This window comes from Monodelphis domestica, chromosome 1 (genome assembly GCF_027887165.1).
Source record: "Monodelphis domestica isolate mMonDom1 chromosome 1, mMonDom1.pri, whole genome shotgun sequence".
NCBI lineage: Eukaryota > Metazoa > Chordata > Mammalia > Didelphimorphia > Didelphidae > Monodelphis > Monodelphis domestica.
Genome location: NC_077227.1, coordinates 648,865,668 through 648,892,775, shown reverse-complemented (window position 1 = coordinate 648,892,775; position 27,108 = coordinate 648,865,668). Strand labels below are relative to the sequence as shown.

The 27,108-nt window shown below is 35.7% G+C and overlaps 2 protein-coding genes across 13 annotated transcripts in view; one reads left to right on the top strand and one right to left on the bottom strand.

Annotated features, from left to right (window-relative positions):
• Nucleotides 1-3,945: 3,945 nt before the first annotated feature.
• LOC100032028 (prolyl-tRNA synthetase associated domain-containing protein 1) lies at nt 3,946-5,840 on the top strand. Its single transcript, XM_001375166.5, has 2 exons — nt 3,946-4,123; nt 5,370-5,840. Exons 1-2 carry the CDS (start codon nt 4,040-4,042, stop codon nt 5,793-5,795), a joined length of 510 nt encoding a protein of 169 aa, XP_001375203.1. The 5' UTR covers nt 3,946-4,039; the 3' UTR covers nt 5,796-5,840.
• A 3,749-nt stretch (nt 5,841-9,589) lies between these two features.
• Nucleotides 9,590-27,108, bottom strand: part of CCDC88A (coiled-coil domain containing 88A) — a 179,504-nt gene continuing 161,985 nt past the window's right edge. For 3 of the 12 annotated variants that reach the window (XM_056813995.1, XM_056813999.1, XM_056813996.1), the window contains 6 exons: nt 25,079-25,162; nt 23,870-24,073; nt 23,215-23,286; nt 22,210-22,290; nt 19,643-19,905; nt 16,571-18,290 (listed from right to left, as the gene is read on the bottom strand). In XM_056813995.1, the coding sequence (XP_056669973.1) occupies nt 17,298-18,290; nt 19,643-19,905; nt 22,210-22,290; nt 23,215-23,286; nt 23,870-24,073; nt 25,079-25,162 (1,697 nt within the window). In that variant the 3' untranslated portion in view covers nt 16,571-17,297. Of the gene's footprint in view, nt 12,800-13,536; nt 13,639-16,570; nt 18,291-19,642; nt 19,906-22,209; nt 22,291-22,625; nt 22,713-23,214; nt 23,287-23,869; nt 24,074-25,078; nt 25,163-27,108 lie in introns of those variants that run through there. The other 9 variants (XM_056814003.1, XM_056814004.1, XM_056814000.1 and 6 more) reach the window with 8 other exon arrangements.

Here is a 27,108-nt window from a genome sequence, read left to right as displayed (position 1 = left end):
CTTTGGAGCACAAACCCAGCAGTAGTATGGCTGGGTCAAAGGGCAGGCAGTCATTTAAAGCCCTTTGGGCATAGTTCCAAATTGCCTCCCAGAATAGTTAGACCAATTCACACCTCTATCAGCAATGTATTAGTGTCCCAATTTTGCCACATCCCCTCCAACATTTATCACTTTCCTTTGCTGTCCTATTGGCCAGTCTGTTTTAGGAAATGAAACCTTTGCCAGAGAGTTTTGTTATAAAAATGTTCTCCTAGTTTGTTGCTGTTCTTCTAATTTTGGTTGCATTGGTTTTGTTTGTACAAAACCTTTTTAGTTTGATATAATGAAAATCATTCATTTTACATTTTTGTAATGTTCTTTTAGGGGTAAAATTTAGGGGTTGAGACTGAATATATTATTTTAGTGGTCGACAGGAATTTAAATTCAATCCCAGTGAAATACTCAAGTTTGTATGGGATTTTATGGTGGTTTATTTACAATAGAAGGAAGAAATTAAGAAGGAGAAGAGGGAAAGGGTAGAAGATTTGCTCTGGCCTGGCCTAAGCCAGGGGAAGTTCAGAGGCCTCAGCCAAGGGGCCTTCTGAGAAGATTAAATCTAGTTCAGCTTCCAGCCACAAGGCCTCCTCCAAGATGAGGGGCCTCCTTGGAGGATAATGCCTTCAGAAGGTCAAGGAAAAGGGGAGTCAGCCTTATCACTCACCAAGGTGGATTCAGAGAAACCACTTCACCTAAACCATGCTATTGTGAATCTTAAAAATTCTCAGACCCTACTTCATAAGGTTTGGTTAAGACCATTCCCCATTTAAACAATGAAGGGACTTAGATCAGGAATGTGAGACCTCTACTCCACCCCTACTTAAGCATACTTTAGGGGAAGAAACTCCTTGCTGAACAATGAAAAATACTTAAACCCATACTTATAGCAAGGCAAAAGTTCTTAAGCTGTGCCTATTTTTAGATCTAATACAATACCTATAAAGGTCAGGCAACTTGTGAATTTACAAGGAGCAAAGAGGTAAGAACTTACTCAGAGATTTTTTCTGGTGTGAACTTAATCAAAAGTTTAAGCCTACTTAGGTGTGAATTAAGAATGGTCTGTCCTTTGGGAAAACATCTACTGTGATTTGTAGATGTGAGAACTTAGGGGAGGTGACATAGGAGAAAATTCCCTTTAAAAGGAGATCAGAAGCTGAGAGCAAGGGACTCTCGCTGGAACTCCCTCTGAGGAGACTCTCTCTCGAGACAGTCATCTGGGAAAAGCTGAATTGGAGGAGGCAGCTGGTGTCTCTCTGAACACTAGAATTTTGCTTGGGACAAATCTTGTGGTGAGTGGATTGATGACTGACTGATCTCTCTCTTTAAGGCTGGCCTAAGCTGGCTTAGCCTTTTTTCTCATTATTCCCTTTCTCTCTCTCTCTCTCTCTCTCTCTCTCTCTCTCTCTCTCTCTCTAATTCCTCATTTGTATTAATTAAAATCTCTATAAAAACCCAGCTGACTTGGGTATATTTAATATTTGGGAATTTTTTCCTGGCAACCACCTTATATTTGATTTAAAACAAGACACTGTCTTGAAACCATATTTTCTGCGGTCACAATTTAAGCCAAACACTCTTTTATCTGCCACAGTTTATAAATCCCATTATTTTAGTCATCACGCTATAGAGCTCCTCCCAGTAAACTCCACCACCAAAGCCTGCCAAAGCTACAAACATGCCAAATGCCACCAAGAGTTTCCAACGCTCCCGAGAGTGAGCTCTCACAGGAAGTGATGCAAAAAATATAGGCAGTTCTTTACATCACTTCCTGTGTCTCACATGCACCAATGGTGGCTTAAACTTGACTTAGGACAGTCCAGGGGGTCAGTCAGTTGTTTCTGATTTATCATTTGCTAGCACATGCCGGTCATAGGCCATCCTCCCCTACAGTTAGTCCTTTAGTGGGGGTATATACATTCCTGGTTGCTAGAATTCTAAAGACTAAGCAGGGTGGAGTAAATCTAAAATTCATAATTCATAATCAATTGCTTCGTCTTAAATTCCCATAGATCTTATAGGTATACAATTCTATGTTCATCTAATTTATGATTTCACTCTTTGTATTTGTCATTTACTCATTCTGAATTTATCTTGGTATAAGATGTGAGATGTTGATCTAAACCTAATTTCACCCATATTGTTTTCCAATTTTCCTAGCAGTTTTTGTCAAATAGTGAGTTCTGGTCCCAAAAGCTGGGATCTTTGGGTTTATCATACACCATCTTGCTAAGGTCATTTACTTCAAGTCTATTCCATTGATCCTCCCTTCTGTCTCTTAGCTAGTACCATATTGTTTTGATGACCACTGCTTTACAGTATAGTTTAAGACCATGATGGCGAACCTATGACACGCATGTCAGCACTGACACATGTAGCCATTTTCAATGACATGCAGCTGCCTACCTCGAGGCCCAGGAGCCATCTGGGGAGCTGTGGCCATGCCCCAGCCTGACCCAGGGGGAGAGCCACTCCATGAGCTGCCTGGCGGCAGGGGATAGGGGGGCAAGTGGTGGGCAGGCTGCCAAGCAGTTTGGTCATATGGGGCTCCTGTGGGGGTAGGGGGAGGAAGAGTGCAAAGGCAGGTAGGCTGGCAGGTGGCAGTCACTCTCTCCCCACATCCCCAGGCCAGCCAGCTGGGGAGGGGCCGGCCCTGAAAAATGTAGCAATGGCTTTACTCACAATTTTTCCCTCTACATACTTTTGTGAGACCTTATTCTCAGTGTTAAATAATATCAAAACCAACAAAAGAAAGAGATTGACAGATGAAGTTAGTAGCGCTTGCTTGGGTTTGAAGTGTACAAAATACCAACCTTCAATTGAAGATTTAGCCAATGAAATTCAGCTACAAAAAAGTCACTAATAGGCAGGTTAGTTACAGAATTCCCCCTCCTTCTCACTTATCTTAAGGTTCATGGCACCCCACACAAGTTAAATAATATCAAGACCAACAAAAGAAACCGACTGACAGATGAACAAAGAAGTCACTAAGCAGGTAAGTTAAAATAATTAGTTTTTGGTTTATTAAATAGTTATTTATTACAATTATACAATTTTGTTATTTAAACTATAAATATCTCAAAATTATGGTATTTTCTGGAAGTGGCATACTACCCGAGTTATGCTGTTTTTTAGGTGGCCCATCACTGGTTTAAGATCTTGTACTAAGTTAAGGGTTTTTAAAAAGAAAAGAAAAGAAAAGAAAAGAAAAGAAAAGAAAAGAAAAGAAAAGAAAAGAAAAGAAAAGAAAAGAAAAGAAAAGAAAAGAAAAGGAAAGGAAAGGAAAGGAAAGGAAAGGAAAGGAAAGGAAAGGAAAGGAAAGGAAAGGAAAGAAAAGAAAAGAAAAGAAAAGAAAAGAAAAGAAAAGAAAAGAAAAGGAAAGGAAAGGAAATGAAAGAAAAGAAGAGAAATTGGGAATGCTTCATCACAGACGAGAAGACTCAGAGGGGACATGTTAACTATCTTTAATGCTTGTCCTGTGCAGACAGATTAGGCTTCTCCTGATGGTCCAAAAGGGTAAAATCAGGAATAATGGATCAAAGTTACAAACTGGCAAATTTAGACTTCAAAGGCAACTAGGTGGCTCAGCAGAAAGAGCACTGGGTCTGTAATCCAGAAGACTTGAGTTCAAATTTACTGTGTGGCCCTGGGCAAGTCACTTAACCCCCATTGCCTAGTGCTTACAGCTCTTCTGCCTTGGAACAAATAACCGGTATTGATCCTAAGATGGAAGGTAAGGGTTTAAAAAACGAAACCCCAAAGGCCAGTTTGTCTAGAAAGGAAAAGGGGTGAGGGGAACCTGCAATGTGTTTAGCCAGAGGCTGGGGCTAGACTTGAAAAGCCTTCGGAGGTCACAGGGAGCCTCTTCTGGGAGAGTGTCTAAACCAAGGAGAAAGAGGAGGCAAAAGAGGGACGGCTGGCCCGGGGAGCCCGACTAAAGAGCGCGCAGGAAGCCAGCTAGGCCCCGCCCCCCATCCCCGCCCTCGCTGCCACGCCGGCAGATGCCATGGCCGGGCCGGAGCTCCGTGCTGCCCTGGAAGACCAGCTCCGAGCTCTGGCCATCCCAACTGTGAGCGTGGAACACCCCGAGGTGAGCCCGGAGCCGGGGAGCTGGCCCTCGTTTGGGGGCCTGAGGGTGGACTGGGGCGCTTGGGGAGGAAGGTGAGCTGCTTCCGGGGCACGCTAGTTCTACTTTCCGACTCTCCCGGTGCTCGCCAAGTTTGGCCTTTTTCTTAAATTGTTTTGGATTTGAGGGAGAAATCAGCCCGAAGAGCCCGTGTTGCTTTAGCTCGATCGTTGTTCAGTCGTGTCCAAATGTTCGGGGTTTCTTGGCAAAGACTCTACTAGTTCCTTCTCCAGCGCATTTTGCAGATGAAGAAATGGGGCAGTGACTTGTCCAGGGTCACGCTGTCCGAGGCCGTACTTGAACACAGGAAGATGTCTTTTCCACGTCCAGGCCCAGCTTGGCTCTACCTGCTGCGCCACCCAGTTGCCTTTTTGGATAGGATCAAAAAGGAGCCAAAGGCCATTGCCACGGCCAGGACCCCCGTGAAGCCGAAACGGTGGTGTGTGGAAGGCGGCGGCTGCCCTGATCGTCCCGTAGAGCCCGGCCCGGGTTCCTATCCCCTTGGCGAGGCCCGCTCGGTGGTGGTGACCCCTACTCTGCCGGTGCTGGCAAGCAGGTAGGGGGCGCGGAGGCAGGCCGCTCCAGCACCTACCCCGATGCAGAGTCCTGAGGGCGCGAGCCTCGCCTTCCCCCAGCCCATCCTCCAAGAAGCTTCTGTTAGTGTTTAGATTTAGGAAATGCACTCGGATATAGTCCACTACCCCGAGGACCCGGCGCAAGCCCCATCGGCAGCAAGGGCGTGCAATAGGAAGTTTGCTCTCAGTCTCAGAGGAGATGCTTAACCTGGGGGCGGGCCCTTCGGTTGGCATTTTGACTGCCTTGTTCCCTCTTTAACAACTTTTCTGAAGACCCGGAGGTTTCAGCATTCTGAAACAAGACTATTTTGGAGTGGGGGGTGGGATGTATGCCACGTCTACGATGTCCCAGGCAGAATTTGAACTTGGTTCTCTGAAGCCAGCTTTCCGGAATCTACTGTGCTGTACTGGCCCTTGGCTAATCCCATGATTATTCTGCACTCCCTTCCCCGCCCCAGTTGCTCCAAACTAAACGGAGAGGGGCCTGGCTGGGATGCTGTGCAAGCTAGGGAACAAAACCAACCCGAGTGGCTAGGCACGGGAGGGTGGGATGGGAAGAAAGGGAGGACCCGAATGGAAGCATGCCCTTCAGAGAGCGGAGGCTCCCAGGTGTCATTAACCTTCCTGTTTTGTAGGTATTTACAGTTGAAGAAATGATGCCTCACCTCAAGCATCTGAAAGGGGCCCACAGCAAGAACCTGTTTCTTAAAGACAAAAGGAAGAAGAGCTATTGGCTGGTAACAGTCCTTCACGATAGGAAGATTAACTTGAACGATCTGGCCAAGCAGCTGGGCGTTGGGAGTGGCAATCTGAGGTTTGCTGACGAGATGTCCATGCTGGAGAAGCTGCGAGTGGGCCAGGGCTGTGCCACACCCCTGGCTCTTTTCTGCGACCAGGGAGACGTGACATTTGTCCTGGATGCTGCTTTTCTGGAAGGCGGTTATGAAAAGGTGTACTTCCATCCAATGACCAACACAGCCACAATGGGCTTGAGCCCTGATGACTTTCTCACCTTTGTGAAGAAGACTGGGCATGATCCTATAATAGTAAAATTTGATTAAACAAATGGGCCAGAAGTTTGAATAAAATGTAACTTTGCAAACTGTCCCAAGTGCCGAAATTTACTTTAAAATTACCAAGAATGGAGAAAATGAGAAATGTTCTTAGGCCCAGTCCTAAGAAATCTTTTTTTTTTAATTCTTTTTTTGCAAATTCATTTGAAAACAAAGGACTTTGAGAAGGAAACTTGTTTTAGAGTGTTGGTGGGTATCACAAGATCCTGGAATTGGGAGGTTGTTTGCTTTTATTCATCAGCCTCCTGTAGAGAAGGTCTTGACCTAAACAATGGACATAAAAGGATATTCCAAGGAACTTCAGGTCTGTTTGGTGGCAACACCATGTCATGCATACAAAGTATAATAACAAGTGGCATGTGATAGGGGCAAGACCTGCTTGCTCTGAGGAACTTTGAGAGCCTACTTTTGGCTGGAAAAGATCAGAGCTATAAAAAAAGATGTGCCTGCACTGAATGCTGAGAGTAACATACTCAGGTAAAGGGTGTTCAGGATAGAACTAAGAATCAGTGTGGGTTGGAACAGTGTGTGAAGGGAAGTACATTAAATAAGAAAGGTACGCTTCAACTAATGGAGCACTTCAAATGCTAGGCCAAGGCTCGAGGAGTCAGGAAGACTCCATAAAGTGATTTAATTTTTAGGGTTGGACGAGCAAGGTTGTCCATCTATACCTGTCTATGGCAAGGCTATGTCTAGGGGGTCAGGAGACTTTTCAAAACTTACTGCAGTTTGAGGATGAGGGTTAGTTAGACTTCTCTAAGCCTCAGTGCTCTCAATATCTGGGTTCATTCATTACCACTGGCTTCTCAAATGACAAAACAACTCCGTGCTCAGCATCAGGCTGTTTTGCCTAACGACTGACTGGTTTCTGCTTGCAGTCTGGAGTCAGGAAGACCCAAGTTAAAATCTGATTTACTATCTTAAATGACGCTAGGCAAGTCACTTAGTATATTTGCCTCAATTCCTCAACTGTTAAATGGTAATAATAGCCCCAACTACTTCCAAGGGTTGTGAGGATCAAATGAGATAGTATTTATAATGCAAGGTGCCTGGCACAAAGGAGGCACTATATAACTGCTTATTCTCTTCCCTTTCCTGTTTGAAAACTTGGAACCTATTACTCTCTCAAAGATGGTCCATTTCACTTTTAGATAGATAGCTCTGTTAGGAAATTTTTTATCAAGCCAAATTTGCCTCTACAATTTTTACTGCCTAGTTTTGTTTCCAGGAAGGGCTGGGGGAAGCACCAAGAAAGGAGGGGGAAGAAAAGCTGAACAAATCTAATCCTTTCCTAGGATAATCCTTAAAATATTTGAAGACATCTAAGAATTTCCGAGTATGTGTGCCCTAAATCTTTTCTAGGCTAAATTAGCACAGGTTCTTGCAACCAGTTCTCATATGACACCTCATCCCTCCTTGCTAAATTATGTCAGATCCCTTTTGAATATACCTTTTTATTTTTGAAAAGAATGCTCAATTTCCATTACATACTAATATTAATTCTAAAATAAACCACTTAGATTTTCTTTTAAAAAATCTACTGTATATAAATGATCTCCCTAGCCAAAATCCTTTACTGTGTACCACAGTAAAGAATATTATGAGAAAATAAGTAAAAATTCACATTATTCTTATGTATATTTTTATACTTTAGTGTTAATTTACTACTTAACTATTTTTAGACAGTACTATTAAAAAAATAGAGCCAGAAAAAGACCAAGAACCTATTTTGGTGGATCAGAGTAGAGAGAAACAATGTTAATGGGGCATGAACTAAAATAAAATGTATTTATGACTGTGTGCCCATGCTCAAGGAATGCAAATATTTTAAAATAGTCCCTGGTCCTCAAGAAACTTCCATTCTCAGGTTAGTTAATAGTGATCAGGAAAGGGGGATTTTTCTGTGAAGGGGTGAGGGAAGAGATGGTATGATGTCAGGTAAATGGCCTGAATGGGACATGAAGGTGAAGGAGGGCTAGGGCCAGGAGTAGAATGCTCAGGCTTAATGGGCTAGTTTTGAATACACACCTAGTCCTCCAAACAATTGGCTTGGGACCTAGTACTCCAAAGATGAGTGGATTAACTTCCCCTGAACTAGGGCCCTGTGTCTTTAGAACCTGGGATAGAGGTCCAGGCATTTGCACTAGTATCAAAGATACTGGTCCAGATGAGGAGGTTTAGGTCACTGAGTAAAGTATTACCTTTATTTCCCTCCCCTTTCTTATAAAAATTAGTTTTCTAGTCTTCTGGCCTAGATGGCTGCTTGAATAGAGGCAGAGCAGCACCCTAGGTCCTACTCTAGCAAAATTACTAAACTTGTGCCAGACCAAATAATGACTGAGAAAGAAAACTACACTAAACAATTTCTTCCATCCTAGAACTGCATACTAAATACACCAAGACAAAAATCACACAGGAAAGGAGCCTGACAAAAAAAGCCAGTGCTGGTACAGACTATAATAAGCCAGTAGCTTCCCAGCCCAGAAATATCTAGCTGTCTAGAGGCAGAAAAAATGGAAGGTCCTCATGAAAGATTCAGGGCAGGTCAGGGTAATCAGAAAGCCTACAGGTGAGGATCTTGGAAACCCTAGGAAGCACAATAGTTGGCAGCATAGCAGTATTTGGAGGTCCCTAGCACTTCGTCCTGCTCCCGAGGGGCCCCTAAGGGCCCTGAAGATCTAGCACTCTGAATCTTTAAGATCAAAGTGGGGGCTTGACTCTAGGAACCAAGCAGGGTCAACAATCTTATTGAGAAGTTCAGAAAAGGTTGAATGGTCCTCATAGAAAGCTCCAGGAGTTCAGGAACTGAAGTTGGAGAGATGAGTAAATCAAAGAAAACAATGTCCAAAAAAAAGTGGAGTCCATGAGATAGCAAGAAATAATTAGAATATCAAAAGATAAGAAAAAATAGAAGATATTTGATATAAAAACAACTGATTTGGAAAACAGGTCAAGGAAAGAATTTAAAAGTTACTAGACTTCCTGAAAACCATGATTTTTTAGAACTACAGTTCTTAAACAACAAAATCAAGATGAGTCCACCGGATCACTTGTTGAAAGAAATCCTGAAAGTAAAATTGTGAGGAATGTCATAGGAGTTCAAGTATGAAGTATTTAGGCTTGGGGGTTACATGGCAGCTGTTTAGAAAGATTAGGCTTGTTTTGCTTGACCCAGAGGGAAGAAGGACTAGGAGCAATGGGGTGGGAGTTATGAAAACTATGCAGACCAAATGAAAAATTGGAATTCTTCATCTCTGAAGATTTCTCAAGTGGAGGCTAGATGACAATTTGTTGGAAATATTGTAGAACGGATTCTGATTTTAAGTTGGATTAAATGACTGCTGATATCCCTTCCAAATCTGAGAAGTAAAAAATTTCATAGACTTGAGGATCGATGTTTCTAACAAAGAGATTTTGAAAATCTTTTCTCAATTATGTTAAAAGGTATTGTTAGAGAGGTGTTAGGGGATTCAAAATGCCATTTTATTATTCTAAACTGACATACAGCTAAAATTAATTTTAGTAGTTTTAATGATCACTGGTGATAAAATCCAATTATATCTTGAGTTTCTTTTGAAAACAGATAACAGAACTTAAAATGAACAAATTTTAAAAGAATATTTGTGTCAAAAACTAAAATCTTCAAGAAATGAAGGTAAAAAAACACTCAAAAACAAAAAAGCAGGATTAATTTCCAAAGTGTTCAGGGATTATTAAATGTTAAGATTATTTACCACAACTCCAGATTCCCAACAGTGTGTTTTAAAGGAAATGTTACAGAATTTGTATTATTTGATTTGGTATTTAATAACAGTTATATAAGTACAATGGCAGACATTTAGAAAGAGAGCCCTTGATTAAAAAAAAAGACAATTTTAAATAAGAAAGTTTTGTTAAAGATTGTTATAAGTGCCACTTTACCCATAAGCATTCCCTTTAAGGCATTTCCATTATTATCAAACTATTTAAACATGTACACAAAGGTTTACATTTGATAATGGGCTCCTTTTTTGAACCTGCTTCATTAATTCCAAACAAATATCAAAGAAAGAAAAATACAACTTGGGATTAAATGTAGCCAGGAAAAAAACATGTTTTCATAAGAAGCAACTTAAAAATTCTTAAGTTATTTATTACACATGCTCTCCCATGTATTTCCAGTTTTTGTTGCAACACATTTTTCACTCCTAACAAAGTATTAGTTAACAAAGTATGGAATGTGAGAAGTGGCTGCAATTCAATAATGAGCACAAGTAAATTTTAAAGAGAGTTTTACCATGCCCTGGCATGAAAGGTGCTACATACAAACCTGTTTCATTTAATTCTTTGGTAATCACCAACCCCAAAACTTAGACCAAAAACTTCTACATATGCCTCTGTGTGAAGCACTATTTCGTAGAATCTTTTGTGGCTATCAAAAATGAGACTATGACCCTACATGTTGAATTATTTGTTTTTCTTGAGACTAAGCTTTTGGTTCAGGTGAAACCAAAATACTTATTAACAAGCAGGCCAAAGGAAAAATTGTCATCATTTCAGATTCCAGTAGGGTAGATCTGTGATTTAACTGAGGAGGATTGTACATGACAAAAAGTGCTGTCTACCTAATAAGGTCTCATGAAACCATTGGGGGAGGGGGGGAGGGGAAATTTTTATGGCTGTTTTCTCCAATGAGTTTTATTTCCTCTCTTCTAAAGAGGGCATCAAGTACAGTTAAAACTATTCAGTAACCATCTTGTTTCCCCTTGGTTGCTTCTTCCCAGGTTACTTTTTTAGGTTAAATTCCCAGTCTACTTAGAATGGTACCATTTTGGACTGCCCTTAAGCTCTTTCCATTTCCTGAAATAACCCAGCAGGATTCTTGTTTTAGGATATTAATGCTGCAGGGAGACCAACCTATGATCATTAGACCCCTTTTTGTTGGGCTACCTACAACTTATTATTACATGGCAGATTTCATTGATGGCCCCAGGATATGTGCTATTTGCAAAGTAGATGTTATCTGATAGAAATTTAAGTCTCTTTTAATTGAATGTATTTAGCTAAAACATAATTTTTACTTTTATTCTCAAATTTATTGACTTGAAATCAAATTGGTATTATTTTTTTTTTAATATGTATGTTTCTTTAGATTGGGATGCTCATTTAATCTTTTAGTGTAAGAAGCCATTAGAGATTTTGGTCATCTAATAATGTTTTGAAATGTTCTGAAAGTCCAGAGAATAAATCTGAAACATGTCTTTTGTGAAGTTTTGTGTTTTAGAACAATCCATTATGTTTATATAGCACCTTTCATCCATGGGTTGTTTTAACTTTACAATATCATATGGCAGCAAATGTGATTTGTTTTAGGGATGGAAAAATAAAAATCAAGTAAAAGTGGCATTAAGGATAGACCCAAGTTACCCTATTTTTTGTTAAAAATTTGATTAAAACATCACGCTGTCTGTATTTCTCTGAGACAATACAGTTTTAAAATACAGTATCAGTGGCAATCATTCAACAAAAAAGAAACTCTTTGTATGACTGCTAGATTAGTGATGAAACAAACAGTTCATAATCCACATATAGAAATATATGGAAAAAACCATATATATCAAATATGGAAAATCTCAAAAACGTCTTTGTAAGCTGGTACTGAGAGCCTAAGAAGTAAACTAACATTAAAAAAAAAAACAATTTATTTCTCATTTCAAACTTGTATGAATATTATGAAACTCTATAAATACAGACTGAGGTTGAGTAATCAATTCCCATTAATAGGCATTTTCATTTCTGTATTATTAAGAAAATAAAACTGATATTAATATAAAATGGGAATTACTACAAAATCCCATGTATATTTCCCTGGGTTAACTAAATTTATTCTTTTGTGCTTCTTGCAAATGTTTAGAAGTAACAAATGCATACAAATATTTCAAAAGTACCAATAATAGTTATCAGTTTTAATGTAAGGTTACAAAGGACAAAAAAGTTTTATTAATAAATGATTCTCAATAATTAAATGAGTTCCTGGCAAAATGCAGATCATATGAAATTATTTACATTATTTTTTTGCCATAAGAAAACCTCTTAAGCAATAGTCAGCTCTCATGTAAAAATAACAAAAAACAAAAAACCTCAATATCAAAGGAAGAAAATGAGTTAAAATATTTAGAGTAAGACAGCTTTATCCTGGGAATGCCATTTGTTGGGGAAGTAGGGGTTGGGATCAGGTGGAGAAGGGGAAAACCACCTCATTTTTTAAAGTTCCAGAAAATCACTCATTAACTGGCTTACATCCACATCCACATATGTTTGCTTAGTGTTCCTTTGTGATGAAAATGGTGAACATGGAAAGCATATGAATTTCAGTGCTAATTTTTAATAACTCCTATTTTATTGTAGAGTTCTCAGACATGTCTTCCCACAAACTCAATTTTTTTTTGTAGTATGCACCAAAATAATTGGAAGGATTTTTTAAAAGAGTAACATCATGCAGTCTGCCAACCAAAAATAGGCAGTGACATGCCAAAAAATTTTTGTACCTGGATATATTGTACAGTTCACAAAATACAAGAGCATTAATTTAGATTTACAGAACTAAATATAAATGGCTAGATTTGGGCTAATTAGCAGAAGCATTGAGCAATCAATGGCTAACTTCTTGAACAAATGATGAAAGTAGATTTTTCTTGGAGTAATTCTTGAAACAATAAAATACTCGGTTCTCAGGGAGAGGAGAACTGTCCTTTATTCAGTAGATCTTAACCAACAGTTCAAAGTGCTACAAGTCCTAAGACCTTCTAAAAATTTTGGCAGTTGATCCGGTAGTGCTCCTTGATTCAAGGAAGGAAGGAAGGAAGGTTTGCATTTCTTGCCTGCTCTACTCACGAAGGATTGTTAAAAGTTCCCTTAAAGTTTTTTTGTTTTAAATGACTCCTACAGTCGGCTGTCTTGTTACTTCAGAAACAAAGGCTTCATACTGAGATACTGAAGGACACTTTCTCTCTCTGTTTAGTTGAAAGGTAGAAAGAAGAAAGAAAATATGAGAAAAGCTTAAAGGTTTCAAAGTGTTCTAAAATACAGAAAAGGTACTGTACCAGACATATTTTAATAGAGATAAGAAAGTGATAGAATTCCAGCAACAATTTTCCTATAATAGCTTAAAAATATCAAACCTTCAAAAGAAATACTTTACCAAAATCACTAATTTGTTCCTCCAATAATCGTGTATCCTCTACCTCCCCAACCCTTGGCCCGGTTGAAAAAAAAAAAGGCTCAATTTGTAGTTAATTACAACTTCTTAACTATGTCTTTAAATTTTCATAAGCTAAATTTTGGAAAAATCAACTTTAACAATTCTAGAAAGTTAATTAAGTAGCATGACTAAATTTATAAAAAGAAAATTTATTTTGCACACCAGTTTCCCTTTCCTCCCCCCCTCCCCAAATAAAAACCTTTAAGGAGGGCTTCTTTTGCTCACTGCCCAGGCAAGCAAAACATACAACAGCAATAGAATAAAAACCTTTAAGGAGGGTTTCTTTTGCTCACTGCCCAGTCAAGCAAAACATACAACAGCAATAGAATATGACTTTAATAGTAAAGAGAGAAAACCAATTAATTAAGCAAGCAATATTTATATCTGTTAATGCAATGTGCACTTACTCTCACACTTAATGCTGTTAGTTTAATTTTATTTTTAAATAAATGAGACTAATCTCATTTACATTTTGGGCAGGAAACTCACCACTTGGCCCACATCTCATGTAGTGGGGGTAATAGAATTAGGAGCTTTGTTGCTCCCTAGACCTGCTTTTTGAATTCCTGCTTTCTTGTATAGTGTCCACATCTGCAGGAAAAAAGCATTTCATGTTATTTAATTAGCCAAAGATTTAAACATATCACAGTTCAGGAAATTGTAAACTAAAAGTTAATCCCACTGAATGGAGAAGGGGGGAGGGAGGAAATATGTATATACATATATGTATATGTATATATATATATGTATATGTATATATGTATATATGTATGTATGTATATAGAACTGCCTGGGGATTTGGAGGAGGGATCTTAATCTGAATGTTTTTTAACTGAAAAAGGATATAATGATTACCAAGTAAAGATTACATTTTCAACTTTTTAATGTCTAGTAGGTTTAAGTATTACATTTATTCACTTGAATGGTTGTGTTGTTTGTAAAGCAGAAAATAATGACTGCATGCAGTAGAGGAAACATGCACAATGCAATATTTTTATTCTTTACTAATAAAACAGAAGGTTCAAGAAAACTTTATAAAGGGAAAAGTATAATTGCTCATAGCAAAAAACACCTAAAATTTGTCTTGGACCAAAAGAAAAATTACTGCAAAATTTCAAAAGGCTAATGGATATAATTTCTCAGAATTCAGGCCTGAAATGTTTCAGATGCCTCAGTTTCCTCATCTGTAGATAAAAGAGGTGGAGATCTAAAAAGTCAATGATTCAGTAAAAGACAGAAAAACAGGTTTTGGTGTTCGAGGACAAGTTTTTGATTATCTTTACCAGGGCTGATGATCTCTTGAGGAAGTTCCATCTTAAGTTCTCAATTATTTCAAAAGATTGACTGTTAGTATTACCATTATTATGTACAATGTTTGTGTTTGTCTAGTTTAAGAATACTATATATGTTATACATATACACAAACAGATATATACAGGCATACATAAGCACAATGTATCCTATAACTATGTAAAAATAACTGCTTGGAGATCTACATGTGAGAAGTAAAATCTTCCTTAAGATAAATTTCTAAATATTTTTAGTTAAATATACTTGTATACCATAATAATTCAGGAGTGCTTTCAAAAATCAAATCTGAGGCTAAAAAAAAAAGACTTGCTTGACAAAATGAATATTAAATAGTGGTACAGGACAGTTATATGAGGCATCATTACTTTAAAAAAATGTTCTACTGTGTTTATTTTGATGCTATTACTTTTTGTAATAGGAAATTAAAAGAATAAACTGGGCTAAAGAATGAATGCAAATGAATAAAGTGAAAGGCTACTTATAGAGATGATTTCTTAAAAGTTTAATTTGCCAATGGATCAGTTATTAAGAGTAGATTCGTTGTTTTTTAAGTTAACATCTTATGTGTAAAGATTTCAAGAGAAGACTCATTTAAAATTATTGCGATAAACTATAAAAATGGACTGTTTTCATAAATTTAGAGACATCTACATCTATATTGCATATGGAACAAGATAATTTTTGTTTCTACAAGTTGCATGGGTTGAATCTACTTTTAGATTATAGTACTAATAGCATTTAACAATGAAAATATTGAGATTGTGTTATTTTACAAGTAGTCAGGAAAAAGAGACTCATTTTTCATTTGGAAAAAAGTGTTAGGAAGGAGGATAAAAGGTATTTATTCACCTGTATTACATCTGCAGCAAGACTCTAGAAATAATTGGCTATGAGACATATAGGAAGCCAAAAACATGAATGAGAATTGGCCTAGCCCTTTTGAATATTGTCCTGTGAGAGCAAAAAGACTATCTAAAACATGCTTTTATCAAACAAAGGATCTCTAGAATATATTTTTCATTCACTTTTTCTCTGATAATTTTCTACCATTTAAGAAGTCTCACTTTAAGACATTTCTTTCTGATAACCAAATTAAACTGCTTTTTGTCATATTCATATTGAATATGCTGGTAAAAATAATTGAAGAGGAAGATTGTCCAACTTATTTTCTGCAAGGAACTGGATCAGAGTTGAATTTTATAGTTTTAAGAACTTGGCACAGGTCCCATATATACAAAAATATTTAAGGCAGTACTTTTCAAAATGACAAAAAATTGGAAACAGCTCATCACCTGGGAACTGGCTAAACAAATTATGGTTTTTGCATGTAATAAGGTATTATTATGCCCCAAGAAGAATTCAGGGAAACCTGGTAAAGTACATCTGAAGTGATGCAAGGAGAAGTAAGCGGTGACAACGAGAACAACTTAAAAAATGACCATAATAGCGTAAAAGAAAATAATACTGAAAGATATCAAAGTGACCAAAATTCATTTCAGAGGATGCATAAGTGAAATATATTGTTCCTCCTCTTGGCAAAGAGGAGGTGCACTACAAGATGTGGATAAAGGATATGATACCAAGTTGTTGATTTGTAGTTTTTTACATCTTTGTTATGAGAATGTTCTATTTGGTGTGAAAGGAATCACTAAAAGATACAGGACGTGTTAAAAAAAAATCAACAAAACATTTATCTATTTTTAAAAAAGAACAAGATATCAAATTTGCCTGGCTTTATTTTCAAAGACCTGCTATACCTAAATTACTGAACCAATCGATTAATTTTTCTCAAACTTTACTAAAAAAAAAATCCCAATATGCTTTAAACAAATGTAAGAAATCATACTGTGCATAAAGAAGCTAATTTTAATAGCTGTGAATTAAAATTTTAGTTTTATGCTTAAATATTTACTTTTTTCAAAACCTTCAATTTTGCTAGCAACTATTTTATTTAAAATATTTAAAAAATTAATCATAGAATGATACTTTTCTTCCATTTTCTAATTTAGATGTTTTTAAATATTAGTACACAAGAATTCCACCACAATGTTATGATTGTTTATTATCATCATATACTATATTAAAAAGTAAAGAAAGTTACTATACTATTTGATTCTATGGAAAAATTCATCCTAAATAGATCTAATAGTATTGAGCACATCTATACACCAGAGAGAACTGGAAAAAAAACAGAAAGGAAAAGAATTAAAGATAAAGTTCCTAGTTAAAATTAATTTTATTGACCACCCAAAAAATCCATTCCTTTGAGTGTTAACAATGCCTTACATCTGAACAATGTTTATAAATATGGACTCTGGTTCATACTTGCAATGCAAACTAGTTACCTGAATTAACTATAATTTGCACAAAAAGCAAAATGATAACATATGCCATAAATAACTAAAGACTTTGAAATGTTTGTCTCAGTATTGTACATGTGTACACTGTGCAAAATGAAATGTGTATTCTACAATAAAAAGGAAAATGAATTTTCTTAGTTGTAAAAATGTATATAGATAATGTAATTTTTAAAAAAAGGACCAGAACACAATTTAGAAGAAATTTCTCTTGTTGAAATTTAGCTCAGAGGTTCCTTCCTTACAAAGCATGGCATGCAATTTTTTAAAAACATGCTTTAGGTAAAACAAAGGAAACAAAGTCTTTTTGTCAGATGACAAACAAAAATATGAAACATTAAGCTTGGATTGTTAAGGCTGGCAAAGGCATGCAAAAATATACAGTGCAATTAATATTTCATGCAAGCTTTGGTGTGGTTACAATTTTACATTCATACACATGCTGAACACGATACCACCATTCAAAAATAAAACGTAAACCTAACCACAAAAGGCTTTTCAGTAGAAAGCTTCCTAAATTAGGTAAGAGATCACACAAAGCATGAGATGACATACATTTCAAATTTTGTGTGTGTGTTTTTATCATACACAACCATATTCATACCAAACAGTTTGATTATCCTCAGAGACCAATAATGGGGGTTCTGTCTCACTAGGATTTAGACATGCAAGAGGAGTAATTTCACTGTTATTGAACTGTGCCTTACTATTATTAGATTTCTGGTTCTCAGAAGGTTGTTCATTATTTTTCTGTACAACTTGAAGTGATGAGACAAATGTCTCATCACTAGTTTGGATAGCTGGTCTTTGGGGTAAACCACTTATGTTACTAACTAATTCTGTATTCAAGGATAAAAATGGCTGGGCTAGATGACTCACAGAAAAGGTTCCTACACTTTCACTAGCTAATATTCCTACTGTGTCACTAAACATATTAATGGTTGCAAAGGATTTGTCATGAAAATTTGACCTTTCAGTTCTTGAATTTCTAGTCTGAACAGAGGTAGACACAACATAAGCTGAGTGCATAGCTGTGGCTAAATCACTTTGTGAATGGGAATATATAGTATTTGTGAAATTGTGGGGCTGTTGATGTACACAGTACTCACTAGATGTTGATGGGATGTTATCAGCTGTAGATGGTGATGGATCAACTGACACAGGCTGTCTACTGTCCTTGGACAAAAAGTCATGAATGCTTGTCCTTCGAGTAGTCCCCTCAGCTGTAGAGATGACACTGCTTGCACGAGGTAAAGTAGCATATGGGTTACTATCTTTTGATTGTCGTTGTGAAACACAGGTTTCTTTTACTAACTTGACCTTTCCTTGAGTGCTTGATGATGTAAGTTTTCCTTGAGAACCAATGAAGGAAGAATCTTCAGGCTTTCGAGGACTGGGCCTCACAAGCTGGTCAGCCTTAGTTGATCGTCCATCAGAAAAGTCAGTTGTGGTTTTTCCACTTACTGACCTAACAAGACCACAGCTAACTGCCTTTTCTCTTCCCATAAAATCAGGAGAGACAGATAAACTTTTCATTACTTCATCTAAAAGATTTTCTTGGCTTGAAGACTTCATCTGTAGTAACAAAAACAACAATAAAATCAACACAGATCAGTGATTAACTGTGTGTATCACTACATTTAATGGCAAGTCAAGATCTTCATTGATGTTTTTATAGCAAATATGTATTCATACATAAATGCAAAATGTGTGTGTGTGTGTCTGTGTGCATGTACGTGTGTGTGGACTTTAAGGTTTGTATTTAATGTAAAAAGCCAAAGATTAATAAGTACTGATCTTAATTGTAAGATCTGACTCTCAATATTAATTGTTGCCTATGGACAAGTCACTTCACCTCTTACCTCTCTAAGCTTCATTTTCTCCATCTGTAAAATGGGGGCAATCATATGTGGTACTATATACAGCATAAACTTATTATAAGGAAAAGTTATTAAAGGGATTAATCAATCTCCATTCTGTATCTATGTTTATATAAATTACTCATGTGAATAGACTTCTACTGCTTTCTGTGAAAAGGAGGAACCCTTTTTTGAGGCACATCTAACAGCTGGAATAGCATCTTTATAGAGCAAGCTTACAAAGCTTTAGATTAGTTCTCAAATTAATAACTCCAGATATGACCCTAATAAGTTTGACAACAATTAACATAAATTTTGAATGTGAGAATTAGTGAGGTTTTATGGCAGAAATGTTTAAAAAATAACTTTAACAGTAGCGTAATCCAACTGAAAAATATTTAAAATTATTACTGTATTGACCTAATTATACTAGAATGTATATCAATTTCTCCAAATGTGCCATTTTCAGACAATATGAATCCCTTTTTCCATGGCTTTGAGTTAATGAAAAACATTCTTTGAGATGCTTTAAGCTTTAGTGCACTTTAGATTTCAAGTTACAGAGGATCTACCAATATGTCACACAAATTTTTTTGTCACTTATAGAAATTAATTTATATAAATGAAATTAGAGGGCTAAGCTAAGAGACAGTAGTTAACAGCTTTTCAGTTTGCATTCCAGTTTTGTCACTGCTTGCTATTTTCATGTGATCTCAGGCACACTAATATATAATGAACTGTATGATGCCTAAGCATGTCTCATTTCAACATCTTTTGCATTACATGGCTCATATAGCAAAAATTTATATTCTCAAACATGTACCTTTCTCACAAATAAGGGTTTACATATATCACACACACACACACGCACGCACGCACGCGCACGTGCGCGCACCTGGCTGTGAAATTCCCCAAGCTCCTTTCTACTAGTCAACTATAAAAATGAAATCATAAATCTGCAATTATGAAAACAACTTTTATGATGTCCCTTCAGAAGTCTTTTAATTTTCACACTAGCATACAGAAATTGACATCCTTAATAATTACTCTTTTTTGGGGGTACTTTACCTGTATTGAGGTAAGCTTGTTGCTTTCTTCTAAAAACTGCTGTAGAGTAACCACTTCACTCCCAGGAGAACCAGCTTTCATCTTGGCTCGGCTATCTAGGGTTTCTGGCATTTTATGCTGGAGCACAGGACTTGACCTGGTATACCGCTTCAAGTACTGGATTGGACTGCTGCTACTACTGGACCATGCCTCATGTTCTTGAAGTAGGCTAAATTCTCCACTGCTATGGCTTTGAGGTCTGCTTTGACTATTAACTGCACCTGCTTTTAGAGCAAATGATATTAAAAATTATTTAGCAGAAATAAGAGAGAAACCATTCAAATATTACATCTGCCTGGGCCCTCATTTTGTGCATAGGTATACTTACCCTTAAAAAATTGTTTTGAAAATGTTACCAACATTTTAAAGATGTCACTAGTCTATTGCTTTATTATTTTAATAAAATGGATTATATAACTAATTTAAATAGCTTCTAGTTTAGCCCACACAGGAAAAATTCCATGAATAAAACCAGGAAAAAGCACTCACTAAGGAATTACTATGTGCAAAGCACTGAGTTAAGTGCTGGCAATGCAAACAGAAAAGCAGAATGTTTCAAGGAATATTAGAAACCAATTTTACTTGCTGACAATTCTAGTTGCTAACATTTTATTTTCATTTTCTGCATTTAAATAAAATTCTCTTTCCTCCTTTGAAAACTGACAGGTTCATCTTTTACTTAAAGTTCCTTTGCTCTTACATAAACTTAATTTTTCTTCAAAGTAAAATAATTTAAAAAGAATTTAAAAATATCAGAAATCTAAATAGTATGTAAACCAAAATAAATGGAGAATTGATACTCCAATAATTGAGGAATGATATGGGAAGAACTCAGAAAACCTGGGCTCTATTCCCAATTTTGCCATTTAATTAGATGTGTGACCCCATGCAAATAATTGAGGCCTTCTGAAATGTGGTTCCTTATATATAAAAATGGGAATAATAACATTATCCTATCTACTTTGTGAAGTTTTACAGAATGACATTTATATTAAAATATTTTCTAATATATAAAATGTTATGTACAAATAAAAAGTGACATTAGACATTGGCTTTCATTATGCATAATAGATTCAGTTCTATATTGATGTGAAGATATAAAACAGTAATAATTCAAATAATGCTAAACAATCCTACAAGCTGCAAGCTGTTACTCAATGGTCAAATACCTTTGGATATTGTTTGTTCTTCTAAGATTGTATATTTACATAATAGGACTAAAAAAAAAAGTAAACTGTTTCAAAATGGATGAGAAACCCTAGTTCAAACTATGTAAAATTTTATAAAAATTAGATATAATCCATAGAAACACAATTCATTTTAAAAAAAGATTCCTTTACATATAACAATTCTTTATTAGTGTGATGTACAAACTCCAAGACAAAAGTGTTAAGTCAGGCTTTCCTAACTTATTGTGAAATTAAGTATAGCTCTCAAGGAACAACAAAATTTTAACTTTAAAAAAGCTTCAAAATTGGCTTTTTTCCTGCAATATTATTTTTGTGTGATATTTCATGTAAAATTATTACATATATATGCCTAACATGTTCTCTCTAAATTATTTAAAGGATTTTTACTATTCATTAAAGAAAAGAGCAATGTGTTTGATTTACTGGTACTCTTTATGATGTTCAAAATATTATTAAACAAAAACTTAAAATGTAGCTTTAGAAATTACTTTAGATATTTAGAAAAAAAAATCCCTTACTTTCTGTCTTAGAATCAATACTGTGTACTGGTTCCAAGGCAGAAGAGCAGTAAGGGACAGGCAATTGGAGTTAAGTGACTTGTCCAGGGTCACACAGCTAGGAAGTATCTTATGCCAGCTTTAAACCCAGAATCTCTCCCCTCTAGGTGTGACTCTCAATTCACTAAGCCACCTAAGCTGCTCCCACAAAGTGCTTTATATTCGTTTAATGAGATTTTAATATGTCAATAATACAAACCATGAAAAATCAAGACACCTCTTTCTAAGTTGAAGGCAAAGTCTAGTAATTGCATCTAGGAAACTATACAAATATTTTTACTACAAATTGATGATTTATTCTATAAACATAAATTCCAACTGACTCTCTTTTTACATTTGCCTATAGATTTTAAAGTCTTACAAGTGTGAAGATACCCTTGTTAAGTATCTAATAAAGCTTTATATATTTCTTATGATGTTCAAAGTAAAAAATATTTTCATTAGAATTTACAGGGGATGGCTCAGTGGATTAAGAGCCAGGATTAAAGGCAGCAGGTCCTAGGTTCAAATCTGGCCTTAGACTTCTTAGCTGAGTGATCCCAGGCAAGTCACTTAACACTCATTGCCTAGCCCTTACCGCTCTTCTACCTTGAAACCAAAACACAGTAGTGATTCTAAGGCAGAAGGTAAGGATTTTAACTTAAAAAGAAGCAGAAGTAGCAGAAGAAGAAGAATTTACACACAGCTTCATAATTTCATCATATCAAAGACATATTTACTCTAAATCCCATTCAAATAAGAGGAATGGATGAGTATATTAATATATTTCCCTACAGCATACCTTTGACATCATGGAGTGAAGCATTATTATTGCTATTACTAGTGGATGTTCTACCACTATCAAGACTGGCCGGCCTGGAAGCTAAATGGAAAAAAAAAAAAACCAGGAAACAACATAAGAGGTCCAATTCATGCAGTTGCTCCTGAATGCTCTAGGCAGCAATCATGCACGATTTCACTGGACTGAGCATGCCCAATGTAACAAAAGACTGGTTCTTTCTGACTAGAAAGAGGAAGAGTTTCCAGGATGTTCAAAAGGACACATTTCGGGAAAAGAGCACTACTAGAATAGTTGGATTTAAGGAAAAGGAAAAGAGAAAATACATATATATTAAAAGTGGTAAGTTAGATAGAACCAAATCTGCATTCGTTGAATAGAATGGCATGCAGGAAAATGCTGGTGATTACATCACTTACAACAGATCTGACAAGGAACCCTGCACATTGTAGCGATACCACGAACAGGAGGAGTATGAGCATCTGCACAGTTAATGTCCAGTACTCCTATCCAATATAAGGGAAACAATTACATTAAAAATGTTCACTGCTGTTTTATTTTTAAAAAGATAAAATGTCTTTCAGTAATAATAACGAATCCATTTTTGAAAATGAAATTTGCTTATTCTAAAATGATTTATTTTGTGAAACAAAAAATGTCTCTAATAACTTTTTTGAAATGGAAATTGGAATTTAAAAACCAGCAAACATCTAATTTATAACTTTATCCAAATACTGGTAAAACTGGCCAAACTCCCCCACCTCCATTTTTGGATCCTGTTCAGGCACACTTCATAAATGAAAATGTCTAAAAATAGAGAACATTTACAAGAAACAATATCCTTTAGAAAGAAGTGTTAGAATTGGAGAAGTTAAAATAGTTGAGAATATGGGTGTTATATAAGCACATGCTTTTTAAAAATGCTATCATTCACCTAAGTTATGCAACATTCTTAACATTCCCATTCTGCATTCACTAAGCATTAACTAAATAAAATCCACATCTTACCATGAGCTCTTGATCCAGTACTAGAATCATCACTAATACCTTGTGGACTTACATCTTCAAATGATGTGGCATCTACACAAAATAGTAAAAAGGATTAAACCATGTTTTTCATTACCAGAAAGTTCATGAGAAAACTTCATTTACAAAGTGTTTTGGAAATCCTCTTTCATTCTATTACCTTGCTCATTATGTAACACATTTCATTTAACAAACTGCAACATCACATTGTTTTGCTTTTTATAATTTGTTTTAATTAAAGGAAAAGCTAGTGCTAAAAGGTAGAAATCAAATAGTTTTAGTAGAAGTTGAATGTCTTATGGAAAAGACCTTAAAATACCAAGAGTATCTCTCCTTATGACCTTAGAAAACAAGTGTCTTGATAGTTCTATGTGGCTCCTCTTGTCTGAAGTCTATTATTTTTCCTACTTTTTCACTCATTTCGTCCTACCTTCTCTCTCATTGACTTTCCCTACTCCTTTCCTTTCCATGTTCTTTTGGGATTTTACCAGGTATTAAATGAAAATTCTTTTGGTACAATTCCATAACTTATTTATTTAATGCCTTGAGCTCTTTGAAATGCTTTATATGGCTTTTAAAAAAACAACTCAATTGCAGCCAACAAAGTCACACCACAGGGCAAATAGACTGCCTATACCTTTATTATTAACCAACTGCTTGGATCTGAAGCCTGTAGAAGAGTTGACAGTTGCAAAGTTGACAGCTGTAGTAGAGAAGGCCATAGCTCCCAATTCTTTTCTCCTTTTACCCGTAGAAATATCATCAGGAACCTCCAAATTCTCAGAACTACCTGTCCATTGTCCTCCTGCTAGGACCATGGATTGCACCAGGTCATTCATGGCTGGGATGCAAATGAAAGCAAATGAATAAGCATGGTTTAATGAATTTGTTTTTAATCCCATTTTGTATCTTAAACTGTGTGGCATTGGTCTATGCATCAATGTAACGGTATACAAATGTTTTACAACCATAAATAAGGTCACCCACATTAAGACATGCATTCAGCTGAATGAAAAGTGTTATAGAGGCCAAAGGGTGAATTTGTAGTGAATGTGTGTTTTTATGTTTTAAGTTTTCCTTTGGCAGGCAGAGAAAGGTATTTACTTATGTACAACTTTCATGCTTTTGCTGTAATGATATGCAATATAGTTAGAAGCTTTGATATGTTGTTTTGCAATGACAAAATGGAATGATTAAAGGTAAGATGGATAGAGGTTCTAATATAATATTAAAATTGAAAATGGAAAAGAGTCCTTGGTCATTGTAGGTTACTGAAGGAATAAATTATTTGTATATCAAAGAAACATTAAATTTGGGAAGAAAACTGGAAAACAATAGTATTCAAAGCCATATATCTTTTAAAAAATTAATCAATTACCCACTCTACTTTCTTTAAACCAATAAGAAAGTGTTATAAAAGAAGGAATGACAAACATTTTCAAGGGTCACAGACCTTTTATTTTTCTTGCACTAAATTACTTTAGAAAACCAATGCCTCAAACTAATAATTTAGATACATTAAAAAAATAAAACTTATTAAGGAATTCCCTATGGGATATAAATCCAGGTTTGGAGGTTTTTTTCTCCTCAAGAGTTGAATTGCACTAGAAACTTATGCAACATGTATGTACTAAGCAAGTACACATATGTATATATGCATTAGTGATCATGCATATAAATTTCAGTGCCAGATTAAAAAAAAATGCTCCAGCTCCTTGTATTAGAGGAAGACAGCACTTTGCAAAGTATGAAAATTAGTGCAGTCCAAGGAAAAAGGTTAGTGAAAAATTAGTAATGGAAGCCAGTATAGCCATTTGAAAGAAGCTGAACTGTCATAAAGTCTTACACATGGAGCGACGGTAGCAGGCCTTCATTTTGTCTTTATCCTTCGGTCTGTTCCTCAAAAAGGGCAGTCTTTTCAGTGCAACCACTTTAATGTCAGAGCATGAGGAAAAACAGAAACAGGGAAATGAAAGAAAAAAAGGAAGAAGAACAGATGGAAGTTAAATGTTGAAACTAAGGACAGGAATGAATATGTTTGAGTTTCAGCTATGTATACTATTCTATATCTATTATTCTCATGCTTTTGAATGATAATGATCATGAAATCTGTATCATGAATTCTAAATATACTTGGATAGCACTGAAGACAATGGTGAGGAATATAAGCTTGGAGAGTTTGGTTATTCCTATAACACAGGAATTGCTTAGAATTATATATGATAGAAATTTTCCTAAAAAGTAGACAACCTACATCTGTAATGAAACATGGTATTACTTAGTAACATCTGAAACCTCATTACCTTTTATTTTTCCTTCACATTAAAGCTTCATACAGAAAGCCTTATTTTGAGGAAGAGGGACAAAAAATTATAGTGTTATCAAAAGCAAGCTGTATATATTTTGTATATATCAATTTTAATTGTGGAGTTGGGGAAAATTTAAAAGAACTTCTTGAAAACATGTATGATTCCCTAAAGCCATTATGTAGAGAAGAGGAATTAATTTCTCAGATCAAACTAAATTTGAGGATAGTATTTCTCAGCATTAGCACCTTGATAGTATATATTGTTCTCCTCTAGAAGAACCTTTATCATGGAGAAACAATAATATCCCAATTCATAAAGTAGGAATTAGATAAAGGAAAAGAGAAAGGAAAGTATTCTGATAGGTGCACTGTATTAGCATTAAGCTGTGGTAAAAATCAAAGGGAATAGATATGACATATGCAAGCAAGCACAAGAGAAAACTTTGCTCATGAATTTTTAAATCTCCATAATAATTTTTATAAAAGCCCTAATCTTCTGATTTAGAATAGACCAACTGATCAATTCTAAAACAGAAGAGGACTAGGCCAAGGGCGGGGGGAAGAGGGTCAAGTGACTTGCCCAGCATCACACAGCTAGGAAGTGTCTAAGGTCAAATTCAAACCTAGGACTTCCTGTCTCTAGGCCTGGCTCTCAATTCTCTGCATTGCCCCCATAATAATTTTTAAAAGATCTTTCAGAAAGTATAAGATCTCACTTTGCAGTAACATTTTATGGCTAAAAGAAAAAATTATTAAGGTAGAGGATTAGCTAGAGCACTGTAATTTATGCTTAGAGACATAGATTATTAAAATTTTTGGAATGTTATACCAAAATATTATATTTCACTGGTATATAAGATTGTTCAATTTAAGCACTTAGGCATTTTTAAATTTTAAAATTGTACATTATACTTTCTTCTAAAATAATGCCTTCTCTTTTGGCCATTATCACCATGTAAAATTAACACTTTTGACTAAGAACTTGTGACTATAATGGAGTTAAAGATGAAAGTAAATTGTGAAATTTATTACTTACTGATAAGTTAGAAAGTAGGCACAATCATGATATAGGCAGAGAATGTATTTGAACTATTTTTTTTCTAGTTTGAAAAACATAGAAATTTTCAATGACTAAAAGGAAAAGAACTAAAAGCAATGTGAAAATGGATATTGGCCCAAAACAAATTTGAATGGTGATAGCATGCATGTGTTGTATTATCTAAAGCATATTTTTTTCAATTGTTTGATGGCCACATTAACAAAAATAATAAAAACAAATGCTAAAACATTTCTGAATTTAACAGAAAGGGAAGAATGTGACCCTTTTACTAAGAGATGCTAATAAATACACAATGGCCATTTTCTATTGTGTGGAACTGTGGTCATATTACTGGAAAAAATATGTTCTAATTTTTTATGTGTTCATTTTTTTTAGGTCCTAAATTTTAATCACAGAAAGAGAGTTAAAGCACTTCCTTTTGATCCTCATGCTAAAAAAAATTAGCAGAGATAATAACTCAATTTCAATTAAAAAATATTTGGGTCTGAAACAGACTACATCACCTTTT

Excerpts from the sequence above, each read along its gene's own strand:
- LOC100032028 (XM_001375166.5), top strand. The coding sequence starts at position 4,040 with ATGGCCGGGCCGGAGCTCCGTGCTGCCCTGGAAGACCAGCTCCGAGCT. Across the intron at positions 4,124-5,369 it reads TGAGCGTGGAACACCCCGAG|GTATTTACAGTTGAAGAAAT; the intron begins GTGAGCCCGGAG and ends CCTGTTTTGTAG.